The sequence below is a fragment of the Zophobas morio genome, unplaced genomic scaffold (genome assembly GCF_036711695.1).
Source record: "Zophobas morio isolate AGI-343-1 ecotype UQ-CSIRO unplaced genomic scaffold, CSIRO_AGI_Zmor_V1 ptg000030l, whole genome shotgun sequence".
In the NCBI taxonomy this organism is placed as follows: Eukaryota; Metazoa; Arthropoda; class Insecta; order Coleoptera; family Tenebrionidae; genus Zophobas; species Zophobas morio.
The window spans coordinates 18,034,835-18,047,268 of NW_026972135.1; the positions used below are offsets into that span (position 1 = coordinate 18,034,835).

Here is a 12,434-nt window from a genome sequence, read left to right on the forward strand (position 1 = left end):
TACAGTGTACCTTATTTCCATCACGTGTATGATATCCATGAGTCGATATAGTTTGGTGTATAGATGACTTTTTAATCCGAGCATTTGCGCGAGTCAACCGAACGAGGTGTCTATTTCATACAGAAATATGTTTCTCGATTTTCCGGGTTTTCAGTATTAGGACTTTCCAATTTCGATGTTCCGATTTCTCAGTTTTCGATTTATCAGTTGTTCACTACTTATTCAATTTTTAACTTTTTTTCGATATTTCAGGTTCATGATTATACAGTTTTTTGATTTTTGCAAATTTTTTTTTTAAATTTCGATTTTTCAACATTTCTATTTTTCGACTTTTCGGTTTCACGATTTTTTAATTTCTTAATTTTTCGATGTTTCAGTTTTGGGATTTTTCGACTTTTAAATTTTTTGATTTGCCCATTTTTTGATTTCTCGACATTTTGATGTTTCGATTTCTCGATTCTTCAATTTATCGATGTTTTAGATTATTTATTTTTCTTTTTATCGATTTTTCAAATTTTTTATTTTTTAAATGATAAATACAAGTATATTAGTCTGATCAATTTTGCACATTTTCCAAAGTATTTATTCGGCAAAATTTTTTGGGGTTAATAAACAGATACATTTCATACTTGCACATTTAAAATAGAATTTTTTCAACAATATTTCGAGATGACGTCATCAATTTTTTAGGTGGGATAAGTAAATATATTTTGATTAAAAATTTATCATGACTATCATAACTTTAAAACATCTGCAAGATTTCAAAGCATTCGGTTTTGCAGATTCAAAATTAGTCGCAAAATGTTGTTTTATAATTTTGATTTTTTTTTCAAAAATCTGTACGTTTGTAGTAAAACTTCAACACGGTGTAGGTCTATGTTATTTTATGCAAAAATGACGTCATCACATTATTGGCGGAGATAATTAGACAAATTTTGGTTAGTGTTTTACCATCTACATGATATTCTTAATATAAATACAAAATTTAATAGCAATCGGCCCAGTACTTTCGGAGATTATCCTCTATAGGAGTCATGAAAGGTCGAGAAAACGTAAAAGTAGAGAGTCGGTCGACGGACTCGATTATAATACTTTCTTTGTTTACGTTCAGGAAGTAAAAATTGTAAACATCGAAAAGCGGAGCTGGATTGAAAAGCCGAAAAACGAGAAAAAATTGAAAAATCGGAAAATTGACAGTTTGAAAAAGTTCAAAACTGAAATGCCGAAAAATTGAAAAATCGAGCCAAGGAAGAATCAAAAAACGAAAAGTCGGATAGCAGAGAAATCGCAAAGTAGAAAAATTGGTCTAAAGAGTTTAGACAGTACTTCCTCGCTGTCGGAAACGGGACGACTGCATGTCTAGTATATTTTTTTTTCGCAGTAGATTTCATTTTTTTTTTGAGTCACCTGGTATATGCAAATTCAAAAAATATGAATGGAATGATAAATTACAAGTACAGACTCATCATATTTTGTATATTCTAGATAGGATTTATTCGGCAAACTTTCGAGCTGACGTCATCAATTTTTTGGAAGGGATAAGCAAATATATTTTGACTAAAAGTTTATTATGCTCTTTATAACCTTAAAACATTTGCAAGATTTCAAAACATTCGGTTCTGGAGTTCCTGATTAAATCAATAAAATGCATTTACCCATTCATTAATTTTTTTGGGTCACCCTGTATATGCAAATCCAGAAACTATGAATGGAACGATAAATCACAAGAAAAGACTCATCATATTTTGTACATTTTAGATAGGATTTAATTAGCAAAATTATGTGGTGACGTCATAAATTTTTTAGGAGGATGAGCAAATACATTTTGATCAAAAACTTACCGTGCTTATGATAACTTTAAAACACCTTCAAGATTTCAAAGCATTCGGTTTCGTAGTTCCTGAGTAAATCAATAAAATATATTTACGCATTCATTAATTTTTTTGAGTCACCCTGTATATGCAAATCCAAAAAATATGAATGGAGTGATAAATTACAAGTACAGACTCATCATATTTTTACAGTTTAGATAGGATTTATTCGGCAAACTTTCGAGCTGACGTCATCAATTTTTTGGAGGGGATAAGCAAATATATTTTGACTAAACATTTATTATGCTCTTTATAACCTTAAAACATCTGCAAGATTTCAAAGCATTGGGTTTCGTAGTTTCTGAGTAAATCAGTAAAATAAATTTACGCATTCATTAATTTTTTTGAGTCACCCTGTATATGCAAATCCAAAAAATATGAATGGAGTGATAGATGACAAGTACAGACTCATCATATTTTGTACATTTTAGATATGATTTATTCCACAAACTTTTGAGCTGACGTCATCAAGTTTTTGGAGGGGATAAGCAAATATTTTTTGACTAAAGATTTATGTTGCTCTTTATAGCCTTAAAACATCTGCAACATTTCAAAGCATTCTGGTTAGCAGATTAAAAATTAAATTTCAAAATGTTGTTTTATAATTTTGATTTTTTTTCCAAAAATCTGGACGTTTCGTGTAAAAACTCAATTCGGAGTCGTAAACTACATGTGTAGGACTATGTTATTTTATACAATTTAAAACCCATTTACTATATGTACAATTTTGAAGTGACGTCATCGCATTAGTGGTGGGGACGATTAGACAAATTTTGGTTAGCGTTTTACCATCTACATGATATTTCTAATATAAGTACAAACTTTTACAACAATCGGTCCAGTACTTTCGGAGATTATCTATCTAATAAAAATCCGGGACGTCAGACAGACGACAGACGGACAGACGGACAGACAGACGGAAATGGGAGACCTATTTCTTCGTCTTCTAGGGGTCATGAAAGATCGAGAAAACGTAAAAGTAGAGAGTCGGCCGACGGACTCGATTACAATACTTCCTTTGCTTACGCTCGGGAAGTAAAAATGACGAAATGGAAACATCAGGAAATTGAAAAGTCGGAAAATTGTCGAGAAATCGAAAAATCGAAATGTCGGCTAATCAAGAAATAGGAACCGCGCAAAATTGAAAACACAAAAAATTGAAAAACTAAAAAGTGAAATATTATAAATTGAATAATTTAAAATTTAAAAAATATAAAGATTCAAAAAATGTCGAAAAATTGAAAAATCGAGAAATGGAGATACCAGAAGATTGAAAATCTGACAATTGACGAGAAATCGAAAAGTCGAGAATCCGAGAAATCGAAACCGCGTAAAATCAAGAGATGTCGAAAAGTTGGGAAATGGAAAAATTGAAAAATCGAGACACTGAAAAACCCCAACACGGAAATGTCGAAAAACTGGGAAATCGAAAGACAGAAAAATCGAGAAAAGGGAACATCAAAACATAAAAAAACAGAAACTGTCTAAAATCCAAAAGCGAAAATCGAAAAATTATGAATTAAAAATTTGAATTTAAAAAGAAATTGAAACATTGAAAAATTGAAAGATCAAAAATTAAAAAAAACGAAATATCGAAACGTCAAAAATTCGACAAATCAAAAAGTATTCAAAATCGATGAATTGAAAAATTAAAAAATGTGGAATTTAAAAAATCGAGAAATTGATTCGAAACTGAAATGTTGGAAAAACTGAAAAATTGAAGACATAATTAAGAAATTAAAAAATCGAAAAATTGAAAATCTAAAAGTTAAGAAAATTTTAAAAATCAAAAAAATTCAAAGTTATGTTGTAAATGTTATAAAATTTTGATTATTTTACAAAATATCTATGATGAAAATTTAAATCGGATTGATAAACCACAAGCTAAAAGCTTTGTTTAAAAATAGTTTTTTAAACAATTATTAAATTGTTTTTTAAACAATTATGTTTAAAAAAGTCAAGTAAGACAAAACTTAACAACAATCGGTCTGATAATTTCGGATATTACCTTGGGCAAATAGTTAAACAGACGAAAACAAGAGACGAACCGTCGAAAAGAAAATAGTCAGTTGGCTGGTGACTCAGCTTACGTTCGGGAAGTAAACATTGCAAAAATACATAGTTATAACGTGGTGCATAATCATGATATTTTAACGAATTTACTACCAATATGAAACAAAAATCGAGAAATCTAAAAATCAAAAAAAATGTGAAGTCGAAAAACTGAAGAATCCCAAATTAAAAAATTGAAAAAGTGGAAAACAAAAATGTCAAAGTAAAATAATTAAAAGCACAAAAATCCAGAAATCGAGAAATCTACAATTCAAAAAATCAAAAATTTAGTCGAAAAACTTCAAAATCGAGGAACTGAAAATGTCAAAAAATTGGAGATCGAAAATTTGAGAAATCGAGAAACTGAAACACCGAAAGGTTGAAAAATCGAAAAATTGACGAGATATCGACAAACGAGAAATGAAAATCATGCATAATCGAAAAATAAAAAAAAAACTGAGAAATTCATTGAGGGAGGACGACGATTCTACTCCATGGAAAAATTGAAAAATTACAAAATTGAAAGGTCGAAAAGTTCGAAAATCAAAAATTTAAAAATCGAAAAACCGAGAAACTTAAAAATTGAAAAATCTAACAATGAAAATATCCAGACAATGAAAAATTGACCAGAAATCGAGAAGTCGAGAAATGGACACGGCGGAAAATCATAAAGTTGACAAATCCAGACATGGGAAAATCGAAAAAGCGAAAACTCCAACAACCGAGAAATCGGGAAATCGAAAAATTGAAAAATTGGGAAATTGAAACTGAAAAGCTGCAAAATTTAAAATTCAACGAAATCGAACTGAAAAATCAAAAGACCGAAATGTCAAAAAAAATAAGAAATCGAGAAATTAAAAAAAAAATGAAACATTGAGAAATTCAAAATTTAATTAAAAATTTTAAAAATCGAAAACCAAGAACTCGAAAAATCGAAATGTCAAAAAATCGAGAAATCAAACCATTTTCAAAACTGAAAAATTGAAAAATTGAACCATTACAAAAACGAAAGCTTGAAAAATGTAGAATTTAAAAAACCCAAAAATTAAGGAAATGAAAAATCTAAAATTGAAAAAAACGATAAATTGAAAAATCGAACAGTTGATCCAAAATTTAAATGTTGAAAAATTGAGAAAACGAGGACGAGTCTTGAGAACTTAATTAAAAATCAAAAAGTTAAAAATTCGAAAAATAGAAAAATCGCAAAACTGAAATATCGAAAATTGAAAAGCCCAAAAACCGACTAACTGTATTATATTAACAAATCGAGAAATCAAAAATTTCACAAATCAAAACGTTTCAAAGTTACATTGTGCAATATTTATTACGTACGTTTAAAAAGAATTTTTTTTTTGTTTTTATTCCCATACTACAGTGTCCAAATTGTGTTTGAGTATATCTAATAGTTATCTCCAGCATTAAAATTAATATTTCAAAAGAATACGGGAAATGATTATTCTGTGCTGAAGGTCTGTTGTCGGCAACCTGTCATAAATTATTGTTCTTCAATATCGGCTTACGATGTTTTTATGACCATGTCCGGTAATCGTCTATCCCGGTGCGGCAGGTATACACATTTTTGGAAGAATTGCTAGTTCCGTTTAAAGCAAAATAAGTACAATTTCTTAGAAAGGTATTTAAACCCCTTATAGGATCAAAAGCTGCCTGGCAGGCTGGAATCACCAGTGTGCAACTTTAACTTTTCAGATTTTTGTTGAAACTCAATTTATTTTAATTTCGTTTCACGATTTCTGAGAATATATCACGATAAATTATTCTACAGAGGGTTGTAAAAATATTAATTTTATTGCCCAAGATTTACACTTAAACATAATCGGCACATTCTAGGGCAAAACGGACCTGCCAAGCCCGCCTTGCGTTAGGTCCAACAATGAAAAAATGAAGAAATGACACATGTGGCAATAGGAAAAGATGCTACATTTGTCTGAAAAATAAAGATATAAAACAGTAACAAATATGCGATTTATGCGAGAGAAATGTATGTATTGAACATTCGATTAGTCGATTACAGAACTAATTTGTGCTAATTGAAAAAATTAATCATTATGTAACACGCAATTATTATTTTCTAAAAATAATAACATATCTTAAACAAATATTTTTACTATTAAAATTACTCTTATTTAATAACACAAATACAACCAGCGGGTTGCTCAGGTACACAGATAAAATGCATTGCCCCAACAAGTGTAAAACGCAGTCAATAGTGAATTGTGGTTTATGGTTTTTAAAATACCATCTTACCATGGCTTAGATTTATTACCCCTCAGGATTATATTTAAAGATGTATAAGTACTGAAGGCTACAATGTAGGAAATGATGGTATTTAAAATATGAAAATTTTCGTGACACAACACTACTAGTGGACCTCTTACCTCTATTTTTGTTTATGTGACCAAAATCACCAACATGAAGTATCAAAAATTATTAGTAGTATAACTCAACTACTCAACTAATAACTACTGAAAAAAAAGTGAAATAAAAAATGTATGTGTATCTGCGCCATTAATTTTGTATCTAGATACAGATATTTTGTGTTTAAATTCGATTTTGTCAAGATACAGATACTAGATACCCAAAAATGTATCTAGATACTTTATTTAGATACAAGTAGTTATCTAGATACTGTCCAACACTGTATACCGGGGGCGTCTAGGGAATGTATGAAATATTACGAATATGATCGTCCATTACATACTTTGCGTAGGTAATGTAATACAACTCCTACGGATTGTATACAGTATATCTAGGGACTCTAACATATACTATTGTAAAATTTGGACATGACGTCATCTCATACGACATTTCTAACATATTAACAAAATTTAACAACATTCAGTTTGGCAATTTCTGTTATTACCTATCGGCAGACATACACGCAAACGAGAGATCTATTTTTTCGTATTCTATAAAATCAAAAATCAGTTGACTACTTTCAGTCGTAATTTGTAAGTACATACATCCTTGGCTTACGTTTGGGAAGTAAAAATCTCAGGTAAAAAAGGCAATAGTCGTGTATAATGTGTTGCAAAATCTTCATCTCTGTCACGGATTTACTACCAACATGAAACATTGAAATAACTAAAGTAAAAAGCTAAAAAGTACCAACATTTTGAGGTTATGTCGAAAACAATTTAAATTGTTTTAAATTCCATTTACAGGTCCGTAATACAAGATTCGATTTTATAACAATCTTTTAACGTAACAATAACGCATCAATTTCATTCTAGTTGAAATGGAGACTTTGAAATATTCCGTCGCTTACCCGGCGCACAAGAAGCCCCCTCTGGTAAAAGTCCACGATTGTGAAATTTGCCCATACGTTACGACATCGTTTTTTCTGATGATGAACCACATTCGCCGTCATCAGTCTCCCTTGGTATCTTTTATCTGTGAAAACCCCCTTGATTCTTACCACTGCAAAGACTGCGATTTCCAGACCCAACTAACATTGGTTTTCAAGCAACATATTAAAGACCGTCATGGAATGAAACAAGAAAACGACGACGATTTGATTGTACAACACAACATTCAAAAGTACGTTTGTGGAAAGTGCGGCTTCGAGACGCATTTTTCGCTTAAATGGTTACGTCACATGAGAGAGAGTCAGCGATGTTCTTATAAAACTAAAAAACAACCAAATTTGAAACAGCATATTCAGCGTCATCACATGGGCAAATTTGACGCCAAATGGTATGAATGTGAACAGTGCTCATTTAGATTTAAACGCAAGGCATATTTGAGAAGACACTTTTGTCATATCAACGAAAAGGACGCCAAGTGGTATGAATGCCAACATTGTCCATTCAAGACTAGATATGTTGCGAACTTAAAGAGGCACGTGAAGGTGCGGCATTTGAAAGAAGACGAAATCACGTGGCACCAGTGCAATGAGTGTTCCTTCAGGAGCAAATCAAAAAGCAGTTTGAAAAGTCACATTAACACACAACATCTGGACGACCAGAACGCGAAATGGTACGAATGCAAACAGTGCCCATTTAAAACTAAATGTTACAAATCTATAACCAGACATGTGAACACTTGTCATTTGGACGAGAAGGACCACAAGTGGTACGAATGCCAACATTGTCCATACAAGACTAGAGAGCGTTCGATCTTCAAGGGACACGTGAAGATGCAGCATTCGAATGAGGAAAGTATCATGTGGTATGAGTGCAAGGATTGTCAATTTAAGACCAAATATAGGGGTAGTTTACAGCACCACGTGAATGTGCGGCACTTGAGAGGGGAAGATATCACGTGGTATCACTGCAAGGAGTGTCCATTTAAAACCAAATACGGGTATACTTTACAGAACCACGTGAATGTACAGCATTTGACAGGGGAAGATATCACGTGGTACCAGTGCGAGGAGTGTCCATTTAAATCAAAACACCCGGCGCTTTTACGGAAACACGTGAATGTGCGACATTTGAACGGACGCGGCATTAAATGGTACAACTGTGACAAGTGCCAGTACAAAACCCAGTATCGCTCATCTCTAAAGAAACACATTATTGCGCGGCATTTGAACGAAGACCAGTTCGAGTGGTTCCGGTGCAATGACTGTCTTTTCAGGAGCAGAACAAAAAAAACTTTGAAAAGTCACATTAACGCACAACATCTGGACGACCAGAGCGCGAAATGGTACGAATGCAAACAGTGCCCATTTAAAACTAAATGTTACGAATCTGTAACCAAACACGTGATCGCTTGTCATTTGGACGAAAAGGACCGCAAGTGGTACGAATGCCAACAGTGTCCATACAAGTCTAGAGATCGTTCGAATTTAAAGAGACACGTGAGAACCCGTCATTCGAATGAGAAAAGTATTAATACATGAACTGTCCATTAAAACAAAACGAACAAACAAAAATGTAAGGTGACCCAAGATGCAGTAAAATTTAAACGCATAGATGAAAATGATATCAAGTTTTAGGAGTGCGAAAAATGTACTTTCAAAACTAAGGACAAAAGTAATTTGAAAAGCCATGTGTGTAATCTGAATTTTACATGCAGTAGTCAAGTGTATGATATCCATGGTTCAATATAGTTTGGAGTATAGATGACTTCTTTAATGCGAAGATGCGACTAATCCGACGGGGACCTGACAACTTTTTGTTCAGAAACATACATGATTGTAAGAAAATACGCACGAGTTAACCGAGTAAGGTGTCTATTTCATACAGAAATAGGTTTATCGATTTTCCTGTTTATCAGTATTAGGATTTTCCAACTTTGATATTCCAATTTCTTCCTTTTAACTTCAATTTTGGGATTTTTCGATTTTTTGATTTTTCCATTTTCGAATTCACGACTTTTCAATATTTCGTTCTCACCCTTTTTCGATTTTTCAAGTCTTCAATTTTGCAATTGGTTTTCACAATTTTTTGATTTTTATATTTTGCGAATTTGCAATTTTATGAGATGTCAATTTTTTTTAATTTAGATTTTTTGATTTCTCGATGTTTCAGTTCTTCGATTTTTTATTTTCCAATTTTTATATTTTTTAATTTTCGATTTTACGATTTCTCCACTTTTCAATTTTTGATTTTTGAAATTTCAGATTTTTCGATTTTAAATTTTTCAGTTTTTCGATATTTTACATTTTTTTTTGATTTCTCGAATTTTCCGTTTTGCGATTTTTTAATTTGTCAATTATTCGATCTTTTTAATTTTAAATTTTTGATGTTTCGATTTCTTGATCTTTCGATTTTTCGACTTCTTGGTTTAAAATTTTTCAGTGTTTCAAATTTTCATTTTTAGATGTTTGATTTTTCGATTTTTTTATGTTTCGATTTCCCGATTTTCCAAGTTTTGAATTTCTCAATTTTTCAATACATATTTTAGTTTTGGAAATTTTCCAACTTGTATATTTTTCAAATTTTTCATTTTTCGCTTACGCTCAGGAATCCGTGGGCCGACTCTACTTTTACGTTTTCGACCTTTCATAACACTTACAGTACGGAGAAATAGGTCTCCCTTTTCCGTCCGTCTGTCTGTCTGTCTGCCGTCACGGATTTTTATTAGACAGAATCTCCGAAAATACTGGACCGATTGTTGTCGAATTTTGTATTTATATTAGGAATATCATGTAGATGGTAAAACGCTAAGCAAAATTTGCCTAATCATCCCCGACGTCATGTGATGACGTCACTTCAAAATTGTGCATAGTAAATTATAAAACGACATTTTGCAATTTAATTTTGTATCTGCAAAACCGAACATCTTAAAATCTTCCAGACATTTTGAAGTTATTGCAAGCATGATAAATTTTTAATCAAAATATATTTACTTATCCCCCCAAAAAATTGATGACGCCATGTCATAATTTTGCCGAAAAAATACAATTTGTGGATAGATTAATTTATTTTATTGATTATGTCAAGAACCGCTCACACTATTTTTTCGCATTTTTTTTTTTTTGGGTTATACGTTATTATTAGTATTACTGCACCAACCTATGTTGAAATACGTGTTCTTGCAAAAACGATGACTGATGTGATCACATAATTTGTAAAGTAAAAATTTAAAAAAAACGCGTAGCATGCTTCTTTACATTTACTTTAAGATTACATATTTACATATGTTTATTTCAACTTATATTGGTTCTCAAAAAATATAAAATCCTCAAAACTTTATAATTTTTCGAAAATGCTGAATATGTTTCATTGTACTTCAGGAGCGAGGGACGTTCTGTCGAAACAACTTTCGACAAATTTTTTCACTCTTCAATAAGTATGGTAACTTAGTTTGGGGATATTCTTTTTGTCGACACAGGATATGCTGTTAGGATTATAGCTGGACTTCAGTACCGTGATGACTGCAGATCTGCATTTGTTGAGCTGTACGTCCCCAGTATCAAGCCCTATACCAAACACATGCAAACTTTAATGACTCCTCATTCGAACAATATCGAATTTGAAGCTATACTGAATTTTTTTTATGTTTTATGTTTATGTTTTTAGTCTTCGGAAGAAGGTCACCTATACATTTATATCATTGAATGTGTTTATCGCCTTAAAATAGATGACTAAGATTATTCATTAACCTCAATTAAACAAAATTTTCTGAATGTTATTATCACAAGTCTTACCTTATTATTATTGTTATACAGACGAGCGTATTCTCACATTTTCGAGAAAATGGGGTGGCTCGTTCTTTATTTGACCAATAATAAACTGACTAATTCAATATTTTTTTAGTCACCCTGTATAAACAAATCAAAAAAATTTGAATGAAATGATAAGTTACAAGTATAGTCTGGTCATATTTTGCACATTTTCGAAAGAATTTATTCGTCAAAATTTTGAGACGACGTAATCAATTTTTTGGGTTTGATAAACATTTTGATGAAAAAGTTACTACAATAACTTCACAACGTCAAGATTTTAAAGTACATATTCAGTTTTGCAATTCCTGATTTAAACAATAAAATAAATTGACTCAGTCATTAATTTTTTTCAGACACCCTGTATAAGCAGATCTAATAAAAAATCTACAAAAAAATAATGCAGTGATAAATCACAAGTATAGACTGATCATACTTTACACATTTAAGATAGGATTTTTTCAGCAAAATTTTGAAGTGGCGTCATCAATTTTTTAGGGGGGATACATTTTGTTCAAACATTTACCATGCTTATGATAACTTTAAAACATCTCTAAAATTTCAAACCATTCGGTTTTATAGTTCCTGATTAAATCAATGAAATTCATTCACGCATTAATTGTTTTTTTTTTAGTCACCCTGTATATGCACATCCAAAAAATATGAACGGAATGATAAATCACAAGTACAGTCTCATCATATTTTCTACATTTTATATAGGATTTATTCTGCAAAATTTTGAGCTGACGATGTCATCAATTTTTTGGAGCGGATAAGTGAATATATTTTGATTAAAAATTTATCATACTTATCATAAGTTTAAAACATCTCCAAGATGTCAAAGCATTCAGTTTTTTAGTTCCTGATTAAATCAATAAAAAATATTCACAAATTCATTAACTTTTTTCAGCCACCCTCTATATGCAAATCCAAAAAATATGAATGGAATGATCAATTACAAGTACAGACTCATTATATTTTCTACATGTTAGATAGGATTTATTCGGCAAACTTTTGAGCTGACGTCATCATTTTTTTGGAGGGGATAAGTAAATATATTTTGATTAAAAATTTATCATGCTTATCATAACTGTAAACCATCTGCAAGATTTCAAAGCATTCGGTTTTTGCAGATTCAAAATTATATTACAAAATGTTATTTTATAATTTTGATTTTTTTCAAAAAATCAGGACGTTTCTTGTAAAATCTCAATTCGGAGTCATAAATTACATGTGTAGGACTATGTTATTTGGTACAATTTAAAACCCATTTACTATGTACAATTTTTAAGCGACGTCATCATATTGGTGGTGCGGATAATTAGACAAATTTTGGTTAGCGTTTTCCCATCAACATGATATACCTAACATAAATACAA

At 31.2% G+C, this 12,434-nt stretch overlaps 1 protein-coding gene across 2 annotated transcripts; it reads left to right on the forward strand.

The window, feature by feature from the left end:
- Positions 1-7,041: 7,041 nt before the first annotated feature.
- On the forward strand, positions 7,042-9,277 carry LOC135138123 (zinc finger protein 142-like). 2 transcript variants are annotated; one of them, XM_064067998.1, is made up of 3 exons: positions 7,042-7,105; positions 7,175-7,323; positions 7,384-9,277. In XM_064067998.1, exons 2-3 carry the CDS (start codon positions 7,180-7,182, stop codon positions 8,785-8,787), a joined length of 1,548 nt encoding a protein of 515 aa, XP_063924068.1. In that variant the 5' UTR covers positions 7,042-7,105; positions 7,175-7,179; the 3' UTR covers positions 8,788-9,277. The 2 variants fall into 2 exon arrangements, with proteins under 2 accessions (XP_063924068.1, XP_063924066.1); XM_064067996.1 differs by having other exon boundaries at positions 7,175-9,277.
- Positions 9,278-12,434: the final 3,157 nt, after the last annotated feature.